This window comes from Limanda limanda, chromosome 20 (assembly GCF_963576545.1).
Source record: "Limanda limanda chromosome 20, fLimLim1.1, whole genome shotgun sequence".
NCBI classification, from domain to species: domain Eukaryota; kingdom Metazoa; phylum Chordata; class Actinopteri; order Pleuronectiformes; family Pleuronectidae; genus Limanda; species Limanda limanda.
This window is the reverse complement of record NC_083655.1, coordinates 4,949,250-4,976,086: the sequence shown is the minus strand read 5'-3', so window position 1 is coordinate 4,976,086 and position 26,837 is coordinate 4,949,250. Positions and strand designations below refer to the sequence as shown.

At 41.0% G+C, this 26,837-nt stretch overlaps 2 protein-coding genes across 2 annotated transcripts; both read right to left on the bottom strand.

The window, feature by feature from the left end:
- Positions 1 to 1,613: 1,613 nt before the first annotated feature.
- LOC133027240 (uncharacterized) lies at positions 1,614 to 7,782 on the bottom strand. The gene is made up of 9 exons (XM_061094272.1): positions 7,608 to 7,782; positions 6,658 to 6,900; positions 6,334 to 6,564; positions 5,284 to 6,257; positions 4,392 to 4,604; positions 3,203 to 4,046; positions 2,256 to 2,389; positions 2,004 to 2,178; positions 1,614 to 1,912 (listed from the first exon to the last, which is right to left on the bottom strand). Exons 1-9 carry the CDS (start codon positions 7,780 to 7,782, stop codon positions 1,614 to 1,616), a joined length of 3,288 nt encoding a protein of 1,095 aa, XP_060950255.1.
- A 9,578-nt stretch (positions 7,783 to 17,360) lies between these two features.
- Positions 17,361 to 23,250, bottom strand: LOC133027239 (uncharacterized). The gene is made up of 9 exons (XM_061094271.1): positions 23,076 to 23,250; positions 22,094 to 22,336; positions 21,770 to 22,000; positions 20,720 to 21,693; positions 20,017 to 20,229; positions 18,824 to 19,667; positions 18,000 to 18,133; positions 17,748 to 17,922; positions 17,361 to 17,656 (listed from the first exon to the last, which is right to left on the bottom strand). The coding sequence occupies exons 1-9, from the start codon at positions 23,248 to 23,250 to the stop codon at positions 17,361 to 17,363; spliced, it is 3,285 nt and encodes a 1,094-aa protein (XP_060950254.1).
- Between the last annotated feature and the right edge of the window lie 3,587 nt (positions 23,251 to 26,837).

The following is a 26,837-nucleotide window of genomic DNA, read 5'->3' as shown; positions in this document are numbered from 1 at the left end:
GACTGCCAACTCTAAACAGTTAAAGGCCTTCTTTAGTTAAGGGAGGAAAACACAAAGTGTTGTGCAGATGAAGCTGGTGCATGTCGCTAGTGATGGCGTGATGAAGCTTCATGAAGCGTTGAAGCTTTCCATCCAATAGGTTCGCTCATGGGCCGAAGCATCATGGGGCTTCATTTGCTCTACTGCGCCATCAAGTGGACATTAAATGTAAATGTAATTATTATGACACCATGGATTTGGTGTGTGAAGCTTTGAATTGAATAAATGAATGAATGATGTTTGTGATGCCAATACATAAACGATTATTATTAATATGGTGTCTGTCTTTATGATACAATGGCGTGGTCAAAAGTGAAAGTGGAAACAAATTGGTGAGAGGGTTGTGATGTGAATGTGCTTGTGTTACTGGGTTTGTGACTGTGCTTATGTGTGTGGGGGGACAAAATGTAACACGTACAATAGAGATAACGGTTTATTAATTATAATTTAAAAACAACAGCTTTTCAACAGTGCTGGGTTTCAGGCGGTTTCTTTTTTTTGAAATAATTTTGCCTGCTTTAGAAGAGATCCTTTCACAGGACACAGATGAAGCTGGGGTACGAAGAAAAGATACCGCAAGTTTGTACTAGATAAAAAATGAATTCCCCCCCCCCCCCACCCCGCCAATACTCTAGAATATATTGCAAGCAAATGCACAATAAAGTCGCAAGACAAGTACATGTGTATGTGTGTGTGTGTGTGTGTGGGGGGGGGTCCGTTGCATTTCGCGGCCCCTTTTATTTTGAATCGCACACCAAACCCGCGGACCACTTTCTGAAACAGTCACGTGGTTCGGCCGGCTCGCGCTTCACTAAAATCATCCTGGATTACTCGACACACGCTTCGAAGCCTCGACACGGGAGGACCCATCACTACATGTCGCCCCATGTTGATAATAATATATTATCCAAGTTATTTGAGCTATGTGTCTGTCTAATCTTTTTACTTTGTTGCAATCATTTTACTTTAATGCTCGATTATAGGCAACATCTTTGTGTCGGGCTGAGCGCTAAAGCATGTGAAATGTATTTGAAATAGGATTTCTGCTCCCTGCTGGCACTCAAAATGCAGCCCATGGTATAGCTCACTGGTCTATATAGGCCTACTGCTTATAATAATTAGCTACCTCTATTTTTGTGACGGTGACATGACGTCATACAAAATTGCCCCACCAGAAATTTCAGGCTAAAATCGCATCACCAGGTATATTTTATATTAAATTTCTGCTAACTAAATCTTACACACTGAACCTTTAAGTCCTTGCTCCTTAATGTGAAAATACTGAATGTTTTAAGTTGCTAAATTAAAATGTTATATATTTTTAGTTACGCGGCTTGTGTTTCTCCTGATCAGACGTGACTAAACTGAAAGAACTGAAAGTAGATCAACTGATGCAACAGTCAGCATAGTGATTCACACATTTGCATGATCAAAAAATAAACGGTACACTTTAGCACATTAGCCCTTAATGAAGCATTCACACTTGTTTAATCAAGGCACAACATGAAAATGAAAACAAAAAGCAGTGCCTTCTTCACATCTTTTGCTTGTTATGGATCAGCTGATGTGTTCCCTCAGCGGAGGATTCTCTCGCAGGTAATGAGGTATTCCGGAAAAGCCTGCGTATCATTGAAGATGACAAACAACGACGGACAGGTGAGGTTGTCGGTCACGCTGTCGTATCTGAGGGGAATATCGTCGCTCTCCTTCAATGGGGCAATCTTCATTGAATTGCAACCTTTAGTGTAGTCCCCCGTTAGAACCTTCGACACGAAAATAAACTTGTGTCCGTCTCGGTTTGGGGGTGAATATACATCCTCAACTGACAGTAAAGACTCGACAGCAAAATACACCCCCTGACCGTGGACGGTGGCTGTGAGAAGAAACCAGGGTGTCAGAGATTAATAAAATACATCAGACAAACTGTGTCAGCAAGCGGAACAGAGTTAATAAACAAAACATACCATTCTTTCCACAGAAGCTTCTGTTGAATCCATGAACACATATCTCCTTCACGCTGTCCTCACTTGTGCCGTGGTAAAGAGTCTGTTCTACTACGTGGTAGGTGGCCCGCTGCACCATGCTCGCCTTTTTCATATTGTACTGATTGTAGAGCAGGCGATTCATGAGCTTCTCCACCTGCAGAAAAATAAACGTCCATATTATCAGTGACACGCCAACTCATATTTTGAAACACGTGCGGGGTATTTTCTCACCTGTACGATTCTGATCGTTCTACGGAATCCATGGAAGCTCTCGTAGAAGTTCATCCTCACATTCCGAAATTCCTCCGATTTCTTATCGACTTTGTAGGATTCAGGCATGCCTGACATTAGAGAATATTCCTCTTCTGTAACAAAGGAATGCATTTTTACAGTAGATTTAGTTTCTTCTACCCCTAATATAATTTATAGACACAGACAAGATTATCAGACAGTTTGCAAGTATGTCAATGAATAGTACTGCTATGTAGATAAGTAATAAGCACAAATATACTGTAATTAAAAAGTAGCTGAAGACTTATAGCCAGCAAACTAAAACAATGAAATTGCCGTATATAGGCTACCAAAAGCTAATGTAGTCATTTCAACTTTTCAATAATCCAACGTGTCCTGAACCTGTGGAACAGCCACGGTTCTGCAGCGGAGCTGCCACTGCCAGCGCTAGTGAGTGAGAGAGAGAGACTATTGCCCATCAGCTGAAGTTCATTACAGTTAATATAACTATAGAAATTTCTTGCATTAAAGTAGTCATACAGTATGAAGCTGTGCATATTGTGCTCCTGCAAATATTTCACAATGAAAACCTTTTAAAAACAAATGAATTGATTCAGTTTGGAATTTTTTTATATTTTGCTCTGAACTGTGCAGAACGGGAAAAAATTCAGCTAGACTTCATATGTTTGGACGAGCAGCGCGGCTGATATCTAGTTTTTTATGAAATCTGGTGCAGCGTGATTGAATTTAAGGAGACTGATGGGATTTGGTGGAGGTGTTCCCTCTACTGAGTGACATTCTAGTCAGACTGTAAAGTATGTTATGAAGGTAGAAGCATTGTTTCAGTGTTAGCTAGCTATGCTACATTTGGTCACTTGTGGGGCTCCATTCAGAGAGCATAATTTTTCAAAATACTGAAAGGACGAGACAACTTAAGTTCCATTTACCTGGTATTTCCTCTAAAATGAGTTTCCTTGAGATTTTCACAGTTTTCTCTGAAGCTACGTTGCATTCCTTCATCTTTTCAAAGTTGATAACGTGGGGCTCATTGTCCAGTAAGATGTCAAGTTTTTTCAGATTCATCCTCCAGGCGTTCTCGATGAATACTGTGGCATCATCTGAGTATGGAGTTGTGTGTGAGGAGGCTTGATCATGTACCACCCACTTCACAGTCCCCAGGATTTCCTGCCTGGGTACAGAATTGTCGACTTTCTCCAGAAGCAGCTTCACATCCCCCACTCCAGCAGGCTGAAAGTGCTTGAATCCAGACACGGTGATTGTGTTCCCCTGAACTTGGATCTCGACTGAATGTTTCCTCTTGATCATCTCCAAACACTTCCAGTGGTACTCAGACATGTTCCCCATGCTCCTGTTCTCGAGTTTCTCCTCCATCTGTTTCTGAGAGACCCTCTTCGCAAAGGCGATTTCAACTCGAGTCAGATCAGAGATATAACCTGCAAACACAACTAACTGGATGGTGTTGGCTGCGCTGATGGTTTCCTGTAAAGAATCATTGATGTCCTTCTTCTGATGATTCAATGTGGGTTGGGGGCTCCTTTCAGCACCACTAGAAGAGGCTTCAGGGACGATCATGTTCCTGGACAGCTCTATGGCTTTTTGCAGCTGTTCCTCATCATTCAGGTACAACTGACTTGACTCCATTGAGTACCGGATGGCTAAAGACAGCTGGGCTTCCTCTATCAGATCAATTGAATTGGCTTGTAACTCATCCACAGACCCTCTCTGAAAGTTTCTGTGCGACATCATCTGCCATGCATCATCAAAAATGTCCTGGAATACAACATAATTATGTGAATACTGCAGAACAACCGTAATTACCTAAATATTTAGGCTGAATTTTTGATTCAATAATTATCGTTATATAATATAAATCAAAAGCTATATTATATAATACAGTATATACAAAAGTATTGATGTATTGCTTATGCACTGTACAAGCACAGTGATGAGGCTTAACAAATCTACGATCTACCTCAGATTTATAATTTTTTTGGGGTGTTCATCAAATAATTTCTCATTCTCTAACTAGGGAATGTGAAAGAATAGAGCTGCATTTCATAGCTTGAAAAACACAAAAGAACCAAACTTTGTCAGCCTGTTTCACCATTATATTACCTGGCCAGGCATGGGCACCCAGGGCGTGCACTGTGGGCTGATGTACACCTGAAACTTCGACTCCATTTCCCTCAGAAGCTCCTGACAATCTGCTTCATGTAGAAACCTGGCAACTCCTGGAGCTTTTATTGGGATGGCTCTGGTACAGACGGCAGAGACCACGCCTTGCAACACCTCCTCAGCCATTTGGCAAGTGGCAGGATGGCCATGAATCTGTCAGGTATGAAACAGAAAATGCTTTACAAATGCAAGAAGCTTAAGAGGATTCAAACCAAATAAGCTTTCAATCATCAATGATATTAACACCACTGCCGTCAAAAATCTCTGCTGATACATGTTTGGGTTGTATGGAATCTGCGATCGCTGCTGGTCAGAGCGATAAGCGATTGATAATCGATTTGCCAATATTAGGACTATATTTTGCTTGATTTCCCGTTCCCATTTAGAAGTATTAGTATTGCCTAGAATGTTTTGCGCCCAGCACACTAGGCAAAGCGCGATTTAATGTCCATTAAATGCGCAGGGAGCCGGACTGTGTGCATTAGGTAGTATTCAAGTGACAGGATGCACCTGGCGCATCTGGTAACAGGGAGAGATTGAGATGCACTGCGTATGTCAGTTGCAGCGATTGACTTAATAAACCAGATCATATTCTCTTTATGTCACAGAGAATTTAGAAATGTAGGAAAAACTTTGCCACACAGATGATTATACAATACCACTTCTAAACGGATGTAACCAGAAAGGGAAGGAATTGGAGAAAGGTCAACAAAACAATAGGAATTCCAGGTCTGTTCTACAAATAAAAGCTGCTTTTAGACATGCACTAAACTCTGCATGAATATTTCCTACTAAGTAAGTGTTAATGTTATTATCCTGATGAACAACGTACCTTTAAACCACAGGCGTCTTCGGCCTCTAGCGGAAAGATAGAAACTTGGTCCATGTCAGCCAACAGCTGATGACGATGTTTCTGGATGTATTTCAGTGCACCTCGCTTCATAGTGATCACTGTCTCCCTTTCAATGGGTGTAGAAAGAAATTGCAGGATGGCAGCTTGCTTCTCGCTCTCCATCCCTTTCAGTGTCAACACATCAATATTCCCTCTTGTCTCTGAATCCTTAACGGAGGAGTAATCCAGGGCCTGCAGGAACTCAGACCACTCTCTGCAATATAACATGCATTCATATTCGATGCCCAACGTCATGCTGAAGTGACACATCTGGGACGTTAAAAAGCTACTCGCCTGTCGAGCCGAGTTCTGGGACAGCGATGTTACCACGACTTTAGAATCTGATACATAGTAAATAGTGGGTGACATGGTTTGATTAATGGTTTGTAGCAGTCGCTCTTTTACTTCTTTTCTTGCAAGGAACTGAGCCTTCTCTGGCTCAAGGGTGAAATTAGTTTCACCCATATTGCAGAGAATGTCCGTAATGGTTTGTTTTATCTGATCCAACTTTTGATTGTCACTTCCTTCAATGAGAATAGTGTCGTCTTTTACCTCAATGGTAAAATCTGGGTGACGCTTGACAATGTCCTGTGAAAGGGGGCTAAGTTTAAACAAAGCTAATTTCACTGGGTCAGCAAAAGCAATAAGGCTCGATAGTGTTACCACATCCTCAGGTTTGTCATCTATAGCTTCCTCTGCTGTGTCCTGTACCACCGCAGCAAGACGCTCAGAGGTTCGCTGAGAAGAAGACTGACTGTCACCGTTGGTCTGCATCTGAATATCACCCAGGTCCTCCGAGTTTCCTTCAGTCATATGTTGGCTTCCACTTCCAGCGTGAAGGAAGTTGAAGTACGGCCTCACTGAGAGTTCAGCACCCTCAAGTTTGTGTTGTTGATCCAGGACAGAACCCAAAGCTGAGACAAGAAATACAGTTTGTTTGTTTGTTGAGGAAACTACAATAGCATGCGCTTTAAAGGTTCAAACACTTACCTTTATGGTCGAAGAAAGACACCTTTGCTGTGCCCTCCGATAGCATGGTGACATCCCTCACCCTCTGATCGCCACCTCGCTTGCTCTCAAAGTAAAGCATGAGCAGGTGTTGCGTGGTGCTAGGGTGCAGTTTCTCCACTAAAACAGAGTCTGTTTGCTCAGTCTGTTCGAGTGTTACCTGAGCCCCATCCAGTGTCCTCCTGGAGACCCTCTCAGAGAGGGTTTGGAAATCTGTGCCATAAAAACATACACATGAAAATGATAATTTGAACATTTGGACAGATGTAAAAAACATAATTTATCATCTATGGGCGTTTTATAGACCTTTATCCAAGGGTTGGTTGAGGTGAATGAGGATAAAATCTCTCCCTGATAAGGGATACAGTTGGTAGTCATTCACATTCAACCCCATCATGTTCTCCACATAGCGCCCTATCATCTCAGTGTCGGTGTTGGGGTTTATCCCCCGCAGCAACAGTCTTCTCTGGTCCTTTGCGGCAGGCTTTCTCACGCTCAGCTCAACATTTTGCAGAACGTGGTTCCCTTTAGACAGCACTTTGGCTGCAGCTGTCAACATGATCAGAGCAGAAATAAGGGAATTAGCATTTGGCATACAAATAACACACAAGAATAGCACTCAGTCCAACAGTCCCATTAAATTTAATCGAGCTGCACCAAATTCATAACTCATACATGTACATACAAGTCCCCAAAATATACTATTGTTTTTCATTAAGATCCCTGCATGTTTACGTTGTGCCCCTCCTTCCTACTCAGAATGGATTGGACACATCATGTTGTGTATGAATTTAGAGAATCTGCTTCACTACCCTGGATCAGAGAATCAAGGTGTGGTGCCCTTTCCTGACATTTGAAAAAAACCTACAGGCATTTTTAAGGAGCTAACTTTTCTCTTCTCTTTTCACCTTATTCCTTGTCTTATTTCTTTGTTCATTGTTAATTTACTCTTATTATTTCCTGACTAATCTTTTTTATGTTGCCATTAAGGTATACTCAATACATATCCCCTGCTTTGTTGTCAAAACTTTAACTTGTTTATCCTAAGTCTGGGTTGTTGTGGTTGTTTGAAGTGTTGTCCATAAAAAAAAGAAGCATTTTCCCTGAACAGATTGTTTTATACACTGTTGACAATCAACAAAAATGTCAGCATAAAGAAATTTGGACCAAGAACATGAACATTTTGACTGCAGCTCATTTCAAAGGCAAACAAATCACAAATATACACCGTTGATGAATATACGTTTTCTACTTGCCTTCTGCGTCTTCAAACACCAATATGGCACGGTCGCCCTTTTTTTCCACGGAGACGAGTGGGCCTCCCCCCGAGCGGCGCCTATTCTCAAAGTAAAGATACAGCAGCTCATCGTCCACTCCTTCAGGCAGCAGCGGCACCTCCACCGTCCTCTCCTCCAGGCTTTCAGCTTGCATCCTGAAAATAGCACAAATGTACACCCCCCTCAATCAGTCAGTGTTGCAGTTCATTGTTTTCTAAATGTGAAACCTGACCTGAAGGTTTTTTTACACAAGATGTTACTTTGCTTTTCGAGGAATATTCTATGATGTAAATTAATCAGTTGTTCACATAACGATGTACGTCAAAAACATTCAAAATAAGAAAATTTGGGGATTTCTACTGGGTAAAAGATGAAAGAAAATTGAGGACATCAAAGGGTGTGGTTATTTCCAATTATCATCACCGAGTCTCCTCATTTCTAAAATGCTGTGATCGAATATGAGAGTAAAAACATCACTGGTAGAAACCCTGTTGGGAATCAAAGAACGATTGTTGAATACAAATGAGGCTGTAATAATAATAGGCTTCACGCTTGGGAGGTGTATTGCCCGAGGAAGTGCACTGTCGAGTTTGTTGGGATTTGTACACACTATACGTTGACTATTGATACAACTAAAATTTCTAGGACTACAAAGCAGCACTGAGCGGAATCGAGCACATGCATTTTAAGCGTGAAAAAAATGATTAATAACTGAGGAAATATTGACACAGAGCTGTTCAGGCTTGGACTCTGATCATGAGACAGAAGTTTGGTGGTGATAGGACAATGCACAGTGGAGTAATGACAACATCACCTCCTTTGGCGATGGATGACTTCAGCGTACCTCAATGTTGAAATGATTTCAGGAAATGACCCAATTCTGAGAGAGAGAGAGTGATGTCACCTTTGCAAGACATCAAAGATTCCTTTGATCTATGACAACTGTCACTGGAGGAGTGGATTTGTTTGATGACGGCTCAGCATCAAAGGATTCATAGTGTAATCAAACTTTGACGCCCTATCGGTCAATGTGAACATGTTCCGGGGGTCTCGGGGGGCACCGTTGAGCCATTTTGCCACGCCCCTTAAAAATTCCTCCAGAATAAGTACATTTTCACCACTTTCTAATTATCTGCAATTCTTGGTATAATTTTTAGCATGTTAAAGCCCTAAAAAAGCCAATTAATTTGCCTGAAAAAAAAAAGAATCCTTACAATTTCAATAGGGCCTCACTGTCTGTCAGTGCCTGTCAGGTTGTCATCCTTATTTCCATTGGGTGATATTTTATTACTTTTTAAAGATATGTTGTGTTACATTGTTCACATTTCCATCTTCTCACATTTTTTTCTCTGTGACAATCACTTACATTTAATGAAGAAGTTGGTCTGAGTCATGGGACTAGATTTATACAGGGAAATGCATTAGTCACAGAAACCTCACAAACGCTGCAGTTAAAAGTTAATGTAAAGAACTTCAGGTGACGGGCAGTAGTCTCTCTCTCTCTCTCTCTCTTTCTCTCTCTATCTCACCCACACACTGGTAAAAAACTCTTCCAACCAAGCATTGAACAGAGAGAGGGGTGAAAGATAAAGGCTATCCTGGAGAATTTAACCCCAAGTATTTTTCATTCATAACTCGTTAATAAATACTTTAAAATGAGTTGACATTCTCCTAACATCATGAGCTACACTAATAAGACAGTATACAATTAGATGTAGGGTAACATTGTTTGATACAGAGCCGGGTTAATGTGAGATTAGTTGATTGAACAGCCTGTAGGCACTGATAGGATGCTTTGTTTGGTTTGTAGTCCCTTTAGAAATGCTCAATGATGTCATCGTAGCTTTTGCCTTGCTGTAGGTCAGTCAGCTGAAGGGTTTCTCCATGATATGGCAGTTTGTCGTAAAAGCGGAGATGAAAATATTCTTCTGCTCTCACATGGACCTGCAAGGAAACAAGAGTTAGACTTTGTGTTCATGCGATGAATGCGAGTTCATCTTCGTTTTGCTCCTCTGAGAAAACAGTTCCACTTCTTCTACCTTAATGAAGTAGTTGTTCACGTCCCCCTTCTGCCTCTTGTACAACTTGGCTTTGAACAAGTCGTAGTTCTCCCCTGTTCTTGCTTCAACGTGGGGCTTCATCTACACACAAAGAAATGACAACAACAACAACAACAACAACAACAACAACAACATAATGAAACACATATCCTTTCCATGTGTGAATAGACCCCAGAGAACAGAGAGGAACAATGGTTTCTCTACTCATAGCGTCACAGATCAACTGGGTTACTCCATCTGCTTTTGAAAACCTCAGCGAAACAACCGCACGACATCTTCAAGTCTCTTGATCGCAGCTAAAATCATGATTAACACACGAGAAGCATCTAATATTCTTCTATTGAGGAAGTCACTGTTAGTCAGTGATCACATGATGTTTTGAAGCGTACCATCCAATTGCAGGGGAGATGGGTTGAGAGTGACACTGAATGAGAATAAAATGTTATTTGATTCTATATAAAACCATTTTAAGTAACATTAATAGAAGTAAGTGGTATGAATTTTATTGATTTTTGTTTTGAATATGTGTGTTGGTCCGAGACACGTCTGTTGTCAAGAAGTGACAAATGAGGAATGTTCACTTCAGACAAAAAGTTAATTTAAACATGTTTGTAAAGTACGGAGCCCCCCAGGGGACAGGGGGGAAAAAAATGATGGATGAAAAAAAAAAAAAAAACTGACTTTTGCGAGGTCTCGCAAAAATTTTGCGAGATCCCGAGAAAGTTTTGCGAGAGCTCGAGATACTTTTGCCAGATCTCGAGATACTTTTGCGAGATCCCGAGATACGGGTTGTGGGCAGGCGCCACAGAGCAGGGAAGCTGAGGCTGAGCGGATGCGGGGAAAGCCGCCTTACTCGCGGAAGTGGGCGACTGTGCAGCGATACAGAGACATAACAGGATCGATCCATGTTTTCTGCTCCGTTCATTTTCTTAGCGAATAATTATAACGAGCGCTGCTCCAGGATCAGAACAGACGCTCATTAAAAGTCCGGTCGTCCTGTGTGTGTCGGAGTCTGCTTCCGCCTCACTTCCCTCTGTCCCGCGTTCACTTTACACTTTAACAATAAACACCAGCACTGATCCGCTCGCCCTAAATACATGTGCTTTCTCAGGATCTCGCAAAAGTTTTGCGAGATCTCGCAAAAGTCTGTTTTTTTGTTTTTTTTTCACCCTTCCTTTTTTTCCCCCGTCCCCTGGGGGGCTCCGTAGTAAAGGTTAATCATGTTATTATTATTATTATTATTATTATTATTATTGTTAGCAGTAGTAGTTGTAGTAGAACTATCTATAAATCAATCAATCAAATTTTATTTGTATAGCCCATATTCACAAATTACTAGAACTAGTAGAAGTAGTAGTAGTAGAACTAGTAGTAGTAGTTGTAGTAGTAGTATACTGTTAAATGTACCAAACCTCCCCTGTACCTGCCAGTTTATTATTATTATTATACACATAAATACAGCTCAATAATGTAGTGTAATACACATACATGTTTTTTTACCTCAGTCAAGTTTTCATGTTAAACTTTATGTCCGTCCCATATGATGGTTTGCAGATTCAGTGATTTCTTTTTAATCACATTTTTACTTGTGATGTCATCTTTTTATGCTGATATATTGCTTTAATAATTTTCTCTCGTGCAATTTTTTCTCCTGTTTATTGATGATTCTTATTTGTATTTGTTTTTATGGCTTTTACGTGATGATATCTTCTTATCTCACATTGTGTATCAAATGCAAAGATTTCATACCTTACTTTGTCATTATTTTGATCTACAAAGTCATTATTTTGAGTAATGGTTTTGAACTAGCAATTATTCATTTACCAAATTAACTCATTATTGGTTTGTAAAAAAGACATTATTTGAAGATGCTACATCATTATATTTGATTAATAAATCAATGCTTATTAGTTCCATTGAAATCAAGATAAGGCAACACCTCTGATACACCCACATGTTGAAGTGGAAATTTATCTTGAGTTGTGAAATAAAGAGTTTCTCAGGCCAGAGTTGTCTTTGAGTTTTAATTATAGGCTCTGCGGAGATTTACACAGTCTGAGTGCAGCTATAATCAAAAAGAATTTTTTTTATACATTTTGTTAAACGGTAAACATAACAGAAAGCATCAAAGGAAACGTCTGCGGTCTAGCATTGCTGCTACAGATAGAGGAATCAACCCCAGCACCCAGTTGCACAGATCAGGGTCAACAGGAGGTGAAATTACCAAGTAAGGGCAAGAACTCTGAGGTTTTATCCGCTAAGTGCACAGAAAACAGTCATAACCATAGTTAAACATTAATCACAGTTGTAATATATTGATCAGTGGAATTTTCCATTACAATGTGTTCATTGGAAAAATGGTGTTCAACCATGAGAAATCATTAACCTGAACATTTTGTTTGGTTCTCCAGAAACCATCTGGCTGTTGAGCAGCAGTGCTTCCCTTAATCCTCTGATTGACCTCAGAGGAAATGTTTGGGAGAACCAAACTCACATTCGTATCTTGTTTCACTTTGACAAACTAAAGGATCCAAGTACTCCCAGTGTAGTTTCTGTTCCTGCAGCTTCTTTTGTTATAGGAAGAAAACTGAGAAGTGCAACAGTGGGGAAAATACAGGGGTTGACAAATGTGCAAAACGTGAAAGTGTGTGAACACTTTCTGGAGCAAGTGTGTGTTCCTGCAGCTATTTGACTAATCATAAACCAGCACAGACAGAAAAGCAACACATTGAAAAATACACACCAAATCAGATTTATTCAATTATCGTTTATTAATTCAAAATAGTTCAATTTTGACTGTCAGTATGATCTACAGCATGTATACAGTATAATGTTTCATGTTAGAATTGGGTAACATTGTTAAACATACAGAGCTGTTGGTGTAATGTAATGTGAGGGAAATCTTAAACTACTAAAGCCTTCCTAAACCACTCCACACAGTCAACCAAACCTACAGCAGCCAATCATTGTTCACCAGTGGTAAAAATCAAGTCATATATGGGAGAGCTCCTGCTCCAGGTACCACAGCAGCTCTTCAGCACTGAGCCTGCATCTAGAGATGCTGATCACATTTTTCTTTGTGTATTTTAATTGGGGCTTTCTGCAGAAAGGATCCACACAGAGTCACAGAGATCTGAGAGTAAAGATGCAGAACAGTCAAATGCAAGTATCTTATACAGGAGAGCTAAGCATGTTTGTCTGAGCCAGTTCAGACTGGTTCTGTAGGCGCAGTTTGAGATAGGAATCAAAACACGGACAACTGATTTACATGTTTTCTTTGGAAATACAGCATACATAAATTCAGTTTGGGTCTTTGGAGAGTAAATATGTAATGAAAAGCTCATAAAGATTTCAGGAGGAGGAAACGCTGAACTTGTCACGGTAAGTTGAGGGAGAGATGGACCCAGGATGCAGAGGTTATAAAAAAAAGGTAATTTAATATAACAAAAGTCTTTTACAAAGACAAAAACAAAACATGAACACAAACAGATAACTACTGGCGACAAGGCGCACTGAGAACATGGGAAGAAGCTGGACGAGACAGCAGACAAGACTAACCGTATGACGACGTGTGAAACGACGTGTAACAACAAGTACAACCCGACTCCAGACCAAGGGCAACAAAGAGGCTTAAATACAAAAAGAGGAAGGCAGGGGCAAATAGACACAGGTGAAGGCAGGGGTGATTAACCACAGGTGCAACACATGAGGATTTGGGTAGACAATCACCCAGACAGGAAGTGAAGACAGAGACAACACCCAAGGAACACAAGACTACAAAATAAAACAGGAAGCAGAAAACTCAAAGAGTGAAAATTAACAAACTAAAATGACGTATCATCACAGAACTAGGACACTAGTAACTGCAACTGAATCTTGAAGTAAATAAAGACAAAGTCAGATTAAGACCATCACAATCTAATTGGTCAAAAAAGTTCACATTAATCTTTTGTAGAAAGAGTTCGACAGCAGCGTTTCCAAATCAAAACTGTCAGTTATATTAAAATTCTAACAATTTCTTGCATTGTATTATATATAATATATGTATTATATTCAATCTATTGACAATACACCACTGTTCACACACACACACACACACAAGGAGGTGGATCAGACCTCGGCCAAACCCTAAGTTTCATGCACCTCACACATACACACACACATTACGTCATGTAGTTCTTCTTCTGCTTCTCAACTTCAGATACACACACACATATCTCCAGCTAGTTGCAAGATTGAACAATCTCATGCTCCGTATCAAACAGGGAGTCTGCCACACAGCAGATTAGATGTAGGGGAGGCTTTCTCTCACAGTGCTTTCATGAATCACTTCATTATATTAAATTCTGAGATGACCTCTCTCCTGTGAAATTATCAGTCTTAGAATGCTTTGAGGCCTGGACACTATGACCTCTGGTTTCACTTCACTTCACACATGTAATGAGCACACACTCAGGCAATATGCTTATGACCTCTGGTGGCCACAACAGTGGCATGCAGATCATCATCATCAACACGCAACGCCAGGAGGAGGACCCAACGAGCCAGGAAGGCAGGACTGCCTTGTGAACCAGACAACGAGGCACTGCCACGAGTACAAGAACCTCTGTCCCGCCCAGTATATCAATATATAAGCTTTGTGTGCACTCTGTCTAAGCGCCATTTTTCCTGTGCAGCTTACTGTGTAGGATCAGTGGACCATGCATGACCATTTGCTGGACACCGCAGTTTCCTGACCTGTGACCTCTGAATAAACCTGCTTAATTTTAACTTGAGAACGACGCCTTTTCGCCCATTGGCTGAAATAAGAACTGATTTGAATAGTGCAACAGGAGCTTTACAAACCAGACACACCATATTTGGGCACAAAATAACGGAAGGATGTTACGAAGAAGGATTTGAAAGAGGAAATTACTTACATAAAAATTATTATACTACTATTGATTATATAATATAGAGAGGATGTGAAGTAACTAGTATGAATGAAGGTGTGTGGCTGTTGGAAAGGAGAGAGGAGGAGAGAAAAAGGAGGCAAGGTAAAAAACTGACTGAGTGACTGTGGTAGAAACTGTTGGGGCACGGCCCATTGAAGCTCAAAAGAGGGAGTGCTGTCTCTGCCCGAAATTTTAAAAAAAGTGGCAGAGAGCACGCTTGACTGTGAATGTTCTTGCATCTGTGTGCAGAGAGATAACAAGAGATGTGTGTGTGAGTAGGAGCGTTGTGTGTGTGGAAACTAAAGAAAATGATACTCAAGGTCATCTGGCTGACTGAAGACACAGAAAAAACTGACGGAGCGACAAACTGACTGGAAAACGACTTTTTCCTAAACTAGAGGTGGTATATGCGCTTGCCATCTGATATATGTTGTATGTATGGGCGGGAGGGGTAAATGTGTTTAGGACTTGCCAAAGAAAGATTAAGACCTGCACAGCAGAGGATGAAAAGGGGGAGGGCCAGAAGCCTTACAGCCTACAACTGGCGTTAAGACCACAAAGAGGCTTGGTTGTTTGTTTCTATGTTGTTTGTTTGTTTGTTTGTTTATTTTTTGTTTTGCTGGCTGTGATTCTTTTAATCACAGCTATGTTTTGACGTTTTTGTTTTTGTGTTTTACTGAGTATTAAGTTGGGTTTGTTTTTCTGCCTAGCCCTTTTCTGCCCTTTGCCTTCCCCGTGTTGTCCACACCTATCAGGTGTGGAAAGGGTGATTTATTGACAATACACCACTGTTCACACACACACACAAGGAGGTGGATCAGACCTCGGCCAAACCCTAAGTTTCATGCACCTCACACATACACACACTAGGGGTGCAACGATTAGTCGACGTTGTCGACAAAAATCGATGACAAGAATAGTCGCCGACGAATTAACTCGTCGATGATTCGTTGGTTACGTCATAGCACGTGTTTTTCGTGCCGTGCAGTTGAACTTAACGTTGTTTTACCGGAGGTGCTGATGAAAGCAGCTGAGGAGTGAGCCATCTCGATTCCTTCCTATCTCTGAAAGTCGCGCATGTGCAATAGCGTCAAAACACGGACCGATGGCGGCCTCGGCTGCAGCAGTACCAGAAAGTAAAAAGTTCAGCCCGAAAAAAAACTACCTGCAGTATTTGTACAGCGGACCTGCTCTCCATGGAAGCAGGACACACGCATTTGAGAAGGAGGCACGTGTGACATCGTAACGGAGACAATGCGGACTCGCCTCTGTCAGATGTTACATATAAACGTATATACCTGCGCGCAGGATTCTAGCATCCATTACAAAAATATGGTTTAAACTTTTTATTAACGAGTTTAAAAGCGTTATGTTATCCTATTGCCTGACAAAAGTCTTTTTTTAATCACAATTATTTAGTCAGAAGAAGACTGTAGTTTTGTTTGTTGATGTTTTTATTGCTGTTCCTTTCCCTGTCATTTTTGTTAACAGGAAAAATGAATACTTGATTTTTAATTTATTTGTTTTATTAGCACTTTGCCTGTCCTTGGTTTTAAATGGACAAAAACTTGATTTGTCTTTGCTTTTGTGTCAACAGTGCCCTTATATGCAACAAAGTTTATTAAAAGACATTTTTTTTTAATGAAGTATCAATCTTTATTGCCTTTATTTTCAGTAATCACATGCCTCGAACAACCTCAAGCTAAGTTTAAATGCTGTTTGCTAAATAAGAGCAATTGAGAATTTGTGTCATTCATAATCCGATTAGTCGATTAATCGTTTAAATAATCGGTGACTAATCGACTATCAGAATAGTCGTTAGTTGCAGCCCTAACACACACATTACGTCATGTAGTTCTTCTTCTGCTTCTCAACTTCAGATACACACACACATATCTCCAGCTAGCTGCAAGATTGAACATTCTCATGCTCCGTATCAAACAGGGAGTCTGCCACACAGCAGATTAGACGAAGGGGAGGCTTTCTCTCACAGTGCTTTCATGAATCACTTCATTATATTAAATTCTGAGATAACCTCTCTCCTGTGAAATTATCAGTCTTAGAATGCTTTGAGGCCGGGACACTATGACCTCTGGTTTCACTTCACTTCACACATGTAATGAGCACACACTCAGGCAATATGCTTATGACCTCTGGTGGCCACAACAGTGGCATGCAGATTATCATCATCAACACGCAACGCCAGGAGGAGGACCCAACAGGCCAGGAAGGCAGGACTGCCTTGTGAACCAGCCAACGAGGCACTGCCGCGAGTACAAGAACCTCTGTCATGCCCAGTATATCAATATATAAGCTTTGTGCGCACTCTGTCTAAGCGCCATTTTTCCTGTGCAGCTTACTGTGTAGGATCAGTGGACCATGCATGACCATTTGCTGGACACCGCAGTTTCCTGACCTGTGACCTCTGAATAAACCTGCTTAATTTTAACTTGAGAACGACGCCTCCTGCCTTTGATTTCCACCCGCAACAAATCTCTGCTAACTAAATCAAATCAGACGTGACTAAGCTGAAAGAACTGAAAGTAGATCAACTGATGCAACAGTCAGCATAGTGATTCACACATTTGTATAATCAAAAAATAAAAGGTACACTTTAGCACATTAGCCCTTAATGAAGCATTCACACTTGTTTAATCAAGGCACAACATGAAAATGAAAGCAAAAACCAGTCCCTGCTTCACATCTTTTGCTTGTTATTGAACAGCTGATGTGTTCCCTCAGCGGCGGATTCTCTCGCAGGTAATGAGGTATTCCGGAAAAGCCTGCGTATCATTGAAGATGACAAACATCGACGGACAGGTGAGGTCGTCGGTCACGCTGTCGTATCTGAGGGGAATATCGTCGCTCTCCTTCAATGGGGCGGCCTTCATTGAATGGGAACCTTGAGTGTGGTCCCCCGTTAGAACCTTCGACACGAAAATAAACTTGTGTCCATCTCGGTTTGGGGGTGAATATACATCGTCAACTGACAGTAAAGAATCGACAGCAAAATACACCCCCTGACCGATGGTGTCTGTGAGAAGAAACCAGGATGTCAGAGATTAATAAAATACATCAGACAAACTGTGTCAGCAAGCGGAACAGAGTTAATAAACAAAACATACCATTCTTTCCACAGAAGCTTCTGTTGAATCCATGAACACATATCTCCTTCACGCTGTCCTCACTTGTGCCGTGGTAAAGAGTCTGTTCTACTTCGTGGTAGGTGGCCCGCTGCAACATGCTCGCCTTCTTCATCTTGTACTGATTGTAGAGCAGGCGATTCATGAGCTTCTCCACCTGGAGAAAAGTAAACATCCATATTATCAGTGACACGCCAACTCATATTTTGAAACACCTGCGGGGTATTTTCTCACCTGTACGATTCTGATCTTTCTATGGCATCCATGGAAGCTCTCGTAGAAGTTCATCCTCACATTCCGAAATTCCTGTGATTCCTCATCGACTTTGTGGGATTCAGGCATGCCTGACATTAGAGAATATTCCTCTTCTGTAACAAAGGAATGCATTTTTACAGTAGATTTAGTTTCTTTTACCCCCTTATATAATTTATAGACACAGACAAGATTATCAGACAGTATGCAAGTATGTCAATGAATAGTACTGCTATGTAGATAATCCAACGTGTCCTGAACCTGTGGAACAGCCACGGTTCTGCAGCGGAGCTGCCAGCGCTAGTGAGAGAGTGAGAGAGAGACTATTGCCCATCAGCTGAAGTTCATTACAGTTAATATAACTATAGTAATTTCTTGCATTAAAGTAGTCATACAGTATGAAGCTGTGCATATTGTGCTCCTGCAAATATTTCACAATATAAACCTTTTAAAAACAAATAAATTGATTCCGTTTGGAATTTTTTCTGACTATTTTGCTCTGAACTGTGCAGAACGGGGGAAAAATTCAGCTAGACTTCATATGTTTGGACGAGCAGCGCGGCTGATATCTAGTTTTTTATGAAATCTGGTGCAGCTTGATTGAATTTAAGGAGACTGATGGGATTTGGTGGAGGTGTTCCCTCTACTGAGTGACATTCTAGTCAGACTGTAAAGTATGTTATGAAGGTAGAAGCATTGTTTCAGTGTTAGCTAGCTATGCTACATTTGGTCACTTGTGGGGCTCCATTCAGAGAGCATAATTTTTCAAAATACTGAAAGGACGAGACAACTTAAGTTCCATTTACCTGGTATTTCCTTTAAAATGAGTTTCCTTGAAATTTTCACAGTTTTCTCTGAAGCTACGTTGCATTCCTTCATCTTTTCAAAGTTGATAACGTGGGGCTCATTGTCCAGTAAGATGTCAAGTTTTTTCAGATTCATCCTCCAGGCGTTCTCGATGAATACTGTGGCATCATCAGAGTATGGAGTTGTGTGTGAGGAGGCTTGATCATGTACCACCCACTTCACAGTCCCCAGGATTTCCTGCCTGGGTACAGAATTGTCGACTTTCTCCAGAAGCAGCTTCACATCCCCCACTCCAGCAGGCTGAAAGTGCTTGAATCCAGAAACGGTGATTGTGTTCCCCTGAACTTGGATCTCGACTGAATGTTTCCTCTTGATCATCTCCAAACACTTCCAGTGGTACTCAGACATGTTCCCCATGCTCCTGTTCTGGAGTTTCTCCTCCATCTGTTTCTGAGAGACCCTCTTCGCAAAGGCGATTTCCACTCGAGTCAGATCAGAGATATAACCTGCAAACACAACTAACTGGATGGTGTTGGCTGCGCTGATGGTTTCCTGTAAAGAATCATTGATGTCCTTCTTCTGATGATTCAATGTGGGTTGGGGGCTCCTTTCAGCACCACTAGAAGAGGCTTCAGGGACGATCATGTTCCTGGACAGCTCTATGGCTTTTTGCAGCTGTTCCTCATCATCCAGGTACAACTGACTTGACTCCATTGAGTACCGGATGGCTAAAGACAGCTGGGCTTCCTCTATCAGATCAATTGAATTGGCTTGTAACTCATCCACAGACCCTCTCTGAAAGTTTCTGTGCGACATCATCTGCCATGCATCATCAAAAATGTCCTGGAATACAATATAATTATGTGAATACTGCAGAACAACCGGAATTACCTAAATATTTAGGCTGAATTTTGGATTCAATAATTATCGTTATATAATATAAATCAAAAGCTATATTATATAATACAGTATATACAAAAGTATTGATGTATTGCTTATGCACTGTACAAGCACAGTGATGAGGCTTAACAAATCTACGATCTACCCCAGATTTATAATTTTTTTGGGGTTTTCATCAAATATTCTCATTCTCTAACTAGGGAATGTGAAAGAAATAATAGAGCTGCATTTCATAGCTTGAAAAACACAAAAGAACCAAACTTTGTCAGCCTCTGTTTCACCATTATATTACCTGGCCAGGCATGGGCTCCCAGGGCGTGCACTGTGGGCTGATGTACACCTGAAACTTCGACTCCATTTCCCTCAGAAGCTCCTGACAATCTGCTTCATGTAGAAACCTGGCAACTCCTGGAGCTTTTATTGGGATGGCTCTGGTACAGACGGCAGAGACCACGCCTTGCAACACCTCCTCAGCCATTTGGCAAGTGGCAGGATGGCCATGAATCTGTCAGGTATGAAACAGAAACTGCTTTACAAATGCAAGAAGCTTAAGAGGATTCAAACCAAATAAGCTTTCAATCATCAATGATATTAACACCACTGCCGTCAAAAATCTCTGCTGATACATGTTTGGGTTGTATGGAATCTGCGATCGCTGCTGGTCAGAGCGATAAGCGATTGATAATCGATTTGCCAATATTAGGACTATATGCGTATGTTAGTTGCAGCGATTGACTTAATAAACCAGATCATATTCTCTTTATGTCACAGAGAATTTAGAAATGTAGGAAAAACTTTGCCACACAGATGATTATACAATACCACTTATAAACGGATGTAACCAGAAAGGGAAGGAATTGGAGAAAGGTCAACAAAACAATAGGAATTCCAGGTCTGTTCTACAAATAAAAGTTGCTTTTAGACATGCACTAAACTCTGCATGAATATTTCCTACTAAGTAAGTGTTAATGTTATTATCCTGATGAACAACGTACCTTTAAACCACAGGCGTCTTCGGCCTCTAGCGGAAAGATAGAAACTTGGTCCATGTCAGCCAACAGCTGATGACGATGTTTCTGGATGTATTTCAGTGCACCTCGCTTCATAGTGATCACTGTCTCCCTTTCAATGGGTGTAGAAAGAAATTGCAGGATGGCAGCTTGCTTCTCGCTCTCCATCCCTTTCAGTGTCAACACATCAATATTCCCTCTTGTCTCTGAATCCTTAACGGAGGAGTAATCCAGGGCCTGCAAGAACTCAGACCACTCTCTGCAATATAACATGCATTCATATTCGATGCCCAACGTCATGCTGAAGTGACACATCTGGGACGTTAAAAAGCCACTCGCCTGTCGAGCCGAGTTCTGGGACAGCGATGTTACCATGACTTTAGAATCTGATACATAGTAAATAGTGGGTGACATGGTTTGATTGATGGTTTGTAGCAGTCTCTCTTTTACTTCTTTTCTTGCAAGGAACTGAGCTTTTTCTGGCTCGAGGGTGAAATTAGTTTCACCCATATTGCCGAGAAAGTCCGTAATGGTTTGTTTTATCTGATCCAACTTTTGATTGTCACTTCCTTCAATGAGAATACTGTCGTCTTTTACCTCAATGGTAAAATCTGGGTGAGGCTTGACAATGTCCTGTGAAAGGGGGCTAAGTTTAAACAAAGCTAATTTCACTGGGTCAGCAAAAGCAATAAGGCTCGATAGTGTTACCACATCCTCAGGTTTGTCATCTATAGCTTCCTCTGCTGTGTCCTGTACCACCGCAGCAAGACGCTCAGAGGTTCGCTGAGAAGAAGACTGACTGTCACCGTTGGTCTGCATCTGAATATCACCCAGGTCCTCCGAGTTTCCTTCAGTCATATGTTGGCTTCCACTTCCAGCGTGAAGGAAGTCGAAGTACGGCCTCACTGAGAGTTCAGCACCCTCAAGTTTGTGTTGTTGATCCAGGACAGAACCCAAAGCTGAGACAAGAAATACAGTTTGTTTGTTTGTTGAGGAAACTACAATAGCATGCGCTTTAAAGGCTCAAACACTTACCTTTGTGGTTGAAGAAAGACACCTTTGCTGTGCCCTCCGATAGCATGGTGACATCCCTCACCCTCTGATCGCCACCTCGCTTGCTCTCAAAGTAAAGCATGAGCAGGTGTTGCGTGGTGCTAGGGTGCAGTTTCTCCACTAAAACAGAGTCTGTTTGCTCAGTCTGTTCGAGTGTTACCTGAGCCCCATCCAGTGTCCTCCTGGAGACCCTCTCAGAGAGGGTTTGGAAATCTGTGCCATAAAAACATACACATGAAAATGATAATTTGAACATTTGGACAGATGTAAAAAACATCATTTTTCATCTATGGGCGTTTTATAGACCTTTATCCAAGGGTTGGTTGAGGTGAATGAGGATAAAATCTCTCCCTGATAAGGGATACAGTTGGTAGTCATTCACATTCAACCCCATCATGTTCTCCACATAGCGCCCTATCATCTCAGTGTCGGTGTTGGGGTTTATCCCCCGCAGCAACAGTCTGCTCTGGTCCTTTGCGGCAGGCTTTCTCACGCTCAGCTCAACATTTTGCAGAACGTGGTTCCCTTTAGACAGCACTTTGGCTGCAGCTGTCAACATGATCAGAGCAGAAATAAGGGAATTAGCATTTGGCATACAAATAACACGTAAGAATAGCACTCAGTTCAAGAGTCCCATTAAATTTAATCGAGCTGCACCAAATTTCACACTCATACATGTACATACAAGTCCCAAAAATATACTTTTGTTTTTCATTAAGATCCCTGCATGTTTACGTTGTGCCCCTCCTTCCTTCTCAGAATGGATTGGACACATCATGTTGTGTATGAATTTAGAGAATCTGCTTCACTACCCTGGATCAGAGAATCAAGGTGTGGTGCCCTTTCCTGACATTTGAAAAAAACCTACAGGCATTCATAAGGAGCTAACTTTCCTCTTCTCTTTTCACCTTATTCCTTGTCTTATTTCTTTGTTCATTGTTATTGTACTCTCATTATTTCCTGACTAATCTTTTTTATGTTGCCATTAAGGTATACTCAATACATATCCCCTGCTTTGTTGTCAAAACTTTAACTTGTTTATCCAAAGTCTGGGTTGTTGTGGTTGTTTGAATGTGTGCTTGCTCTCAGTATAACATACTCTGAGTGTTGTCCATAAAAAAAAGAAGCATTTTCCCTGAACAGATTGTTTTATACACTGTTGACAATCAACAAAAATGTCAGCATAAAGAAATTTGGACCAAGAACATGAACATTTTGACTGCAGCTCATTTCAAAGGCAAACAAATCACAAATATACACCGTTGATGAATATCCGTTTTCTACTTGCCTTCTGCGTCTTCAAACACCAATATGGCACGGTCGCCCTTTTTTTCCACGGAGACGAGTGGGCCTCCCCCCGAGCGGCGCCTATTCTCAAAGTAAAGATACAGCAGCTCCTCGTCCACTCCTTCAGGCAGCAGCGGCACCTCCACCGTCCTCTCCTCCAGGCTTTCAGCTTGCATCCTGAAAATAGCACAAATGTACACCCCCCTCAATCAGTCAGTGTTGCAGTTCATTGTTTTCTAAATGTGAAACCTGACCTGAAGGTTTTTTTACACAAGATGTTACTTTGCTTTTCGAGGAATATTCTATAATGTAAATTAATCAGTTGTTCACGTAACAATATGTGTCTAAAAGATTCAAAACAAGAAAATTTGGGGATTTCTATGGGGTAAAACATGAAAGAAAATGGAGGACATCGAAGGGTTTGGTTATTTCCAATTATCATCACCGAGTCTCCTCATTTATAAATGCTGTGATCGAATATGAGAGTAAAAACATCACTGCTAGGAACCCTGTTGGGGATCAAAGAACGATTGTTGAATACAAATGAGGCTGTAATAATAGTACGCTTCACGCTTGGGAGGTGTATTGCCCGAGGAAGTGCACTGTCGAGTTTGTTGGGATTTGGACACACTATACGTTGACTATTGATACAATTTGAACTAAAATTTCTAGGACTGCAAAGCAGCACTGAGCGGAATCGAGCACATGCATTTTAAGCGTGAAAAAAATTAGTAATAACTGAGGAAATATTGACACAGAGCTGTTCTGGCTTTGACTCTGATCATGAGACAGAAGTTTGGTGGTGATAGGACAATGCACAGTGGAGTAATGACAACATCACCTCCTTTGGCGATGGATGACTTCAGCGTACCTCAATGTTGAAATGGTTTGAGGAAATGACCCAATTCTGAGAGAGAGAGTGACGTCACCTTTGCAAGACATCAAAGATTCCTTTGATCTATGACAACTGACACTGTCACTGGAAGAGTGGATTTGTTTGATGACGGCTCAGCATCAAAGGATTCATAGTCCAAGTATGTTCGTGATACAGAATCTCTTGTTTTAATGGCGTGTAATCAAACTTTGACGCCACGCCACGGTAACACCGTGTGACGAATAACCGATCTTTGAGTTAGTTTGTATCTCCGTCTTGTTGTGATGACACTCATCTCAATTCTGAGTTGATCTGATGTAAGCCCTGGTACAAGTACCTTCAAAGTAAAAATGTGGAATATGGCCAAAATGGCCACTAAATGCAAAATAGCAGGCTTCCTGTTGCGTTTTTCATATTGCACCTATAGACTTTGTCTGGTCATGATACACCTGTGTATTGATTTTTGTGAAGATCAGTATCAAGATTTAGGGGAGGAGTAGGACCCAGACGCAGAGTTAAAAAAAAAAGCTTATTTTGAATTAAACAAGTTCTTTAACAGACACAAAACAAAACATAAACACTAACGGGGAAAAACAAAAACACAAGGAAGTTTACACAGGGGATTCGGTGGTGAATGGGCTCAGAAGATCAGGACAGGACAGCACCATGGAACATCAGAGACAAGAAAGCACACAGGCTTATATACACACAGGGAAGGCAGGGGCAATTGAACACAGCTGTAACACATGAGGACTGGGGAAGACATCACAGACGGGAAGTGAAGACAGAAACAACACAAGGAACAGAGACTACAAAATAAAACAGGAAACAGAAACACATAGTGTGAAAACATGAAAACACTTCGAACATAAACAACAGAGCTCTAACAGATAAACAGAAAACACTTTTACAATTTACACTGCAAAATATAAACTGCCAGATCGTGACTATCGGTCAATGTGAACATGTTCCGGGGGTCTCGGGGGCACAGTTGAGCCATTTTGCCACGCCCCTTAAAAATTCCTCCAGAATAAGTACATTTTCACCACTTTCTAATTATCTGCAATTCTTGGTATATTTTTGAGCATGTTAAAGCCCCAAAAAAGTCAATTAATTTGCCTGACAAAAAAAATAAACCTTACAATTTCAATAGGGCCTCACTGTCTGTCAGTGCCTGTCAGGTTGTCATCCTTATTTCCATTGGGTGATATTTTATTACCTTTTAAAGATCTGTTGTTTAACATTGTTCACATTTCCATCTTCTCACATTTCTTTCTCTGTGACAATCTCTTACATTTAATGAAGTAGTTGGTCTGAGTCATGGGACTAGATTTATACAGGGAAATGCATTAGTCACAGAAACCTCACAAACGCTGCAGTTAAAAGTTAATGTAAAGAACTTCAGGTGATGGGCAGTAGTCTCTCTCTCTCTCTCTCTCTCTTTCTCTCTATCTCACCCACACACTGGTAAAAAAACTCTTCCAACCAAGCATTGAACAGAGAGAGGGGTGAAAGATAAAGGCTATCCTGGAGAAATAAACCCCAAGTATATTTCATTCATAACTCGTTAATAAATACTTTTATTACATGAACTAATTAATAATAATAACAATAAGTGTTCTCTGAGGGCCCCTGTCTGTGCTGGGCCCTTGGAATCGTCCTAACCCACCCACCCCCCGCCCTCACAGAAACAAAAGCAAGAACAAATTTGATTTATTCAATTATATTTTATTAATTAACGGCATAAAAAATTAGTTGACATTCTTCTTACATCATGAGCTACACTACTAACACAGTTTATAATTAGATGTAGGGTAACATTGTTTGATACATTTTGCCTTGCTGTAGGTCAGTCAGCTGAAGGGTTTCTCCATGATATGGCAGTTTGTCGTAAACGCGGAGATGAAAATATTCTTCTGCTCTCACATGGACCTGCAAGGAAACAAGAGTTAGAGTTTATGTTGATCCGATGAATGCGAGTTCATCTTCGTTTTGCTCCTCTGAGAAAAACAGTTCCACTAAGTGCAATATCTAGTCGTTGAATGTCTCCCTGTAAACAGCAGCATTGTGTCATCTTCTTCTATAACACTGGCACATCAGTGGATATCAGTAAGTATCAGTAAGTAAACAGTTTTGAAGCCAAATCGAATTCCGCTACTGACTTTTAATGTCTGGGTTTACAGACACTATTCATGAGACCACAGGAGCAGCATGGAGATTTTTATGTTTTCTGTTGTTTTTTTTTAACGGTTTAAGAAGTAGTCACCATTTAATTAAATTGCATTGGATCGTCATAGTGGTGTGTGTACAAATGGGGGAACTGCCCCTTTAAAGATGACATTTTTTATGATGTGTGTGTCTCATCCTCCAGGACTTGTTCTTCTTCTTCTACCTTAATGAAGAATGTGGTCCCGGCCACCTCCTGCGTCTTGTACAACTTGGCTTTGAACAAGTGGTAGGTCTCCCCTGTTCTTGCTTCAACGTGGGGCTTCATCTACACAACAAGAAGTGACAACAACAACAACACAATGAAACAAAAACCCTTTCCATGTGTGAATAGATCCCAGAGAACAGAGAGGAACAATGGTTTCTATACTCACAGCGTCACAGATCAGCTGGGTTACTCCATCTGCTTTGACAACATCAGAGAGTTTACCGAACGGCATCTTCAAGTCTCTTGATCGCAGCTAAAATCAGGATTAACACACGAGAAGCATCTTATATTCTTCTATTGAGGAAGTCACCGTTAGTCAGTGATCACATGATGTTTCGGAGCGTACCATCCAATTGCAGGGGAGATGGGTTGAGAGTGACACTGAATGATTAAAAAATGTTATATGGTTTTATATAAAACCATTAAAGTAACATTAATAGAAGTAAGTTGTATGA

Excerpts from the sequence above, each read along its gene's own strand:
- LOC133027240 (XM_061094272.1), bottom strand. The coding sequence starts at position 7,782 with ATGCAAGCTGAAAGCCTGGAGGAGAGGACGGTGGAGGTGCCGCTGCTG. Across the intron at positions 6,901-7,607 it reads GGTGTTTGAAGACGCAGAAG|CTGCAGCCAAAGTGCTGTCT; the intron begins GCAAGTAGAAAA and ends TCATGTTGACAG. Across the intron at positions 1,913-2,003 it reads AAGCTTCTGTGGAAAGAATG|CCACCGTCCACGGTCAGGGG; the intron begins GTATGTTTTGTT and ends TTCTTCTCACAG.
- LOC133027239 (XM_061094271.1), bottom strand. The coding sequence starts at position 23,250 with ATGCAAGCTGAAAGCCTGGAGGAGAGGACGGTGGAGGTGCCGCTGCTG. Across the intron at positions 20,230-20,719 it reads AAGACGCCTGTGGTTTAAAG|ATTCATGGCCATCCTGCCAC; the intron begins GTACGTTGTTCA and ends CATACCTGACAG. Across the intron at positions 17,657-17,747 it reads AAGCTTCTGTGGAAAGAATG|ACACCATCGGTCAGGGGGTG; the intron begins GTATGTTTTGTT and ends TTCTTCTCACAG.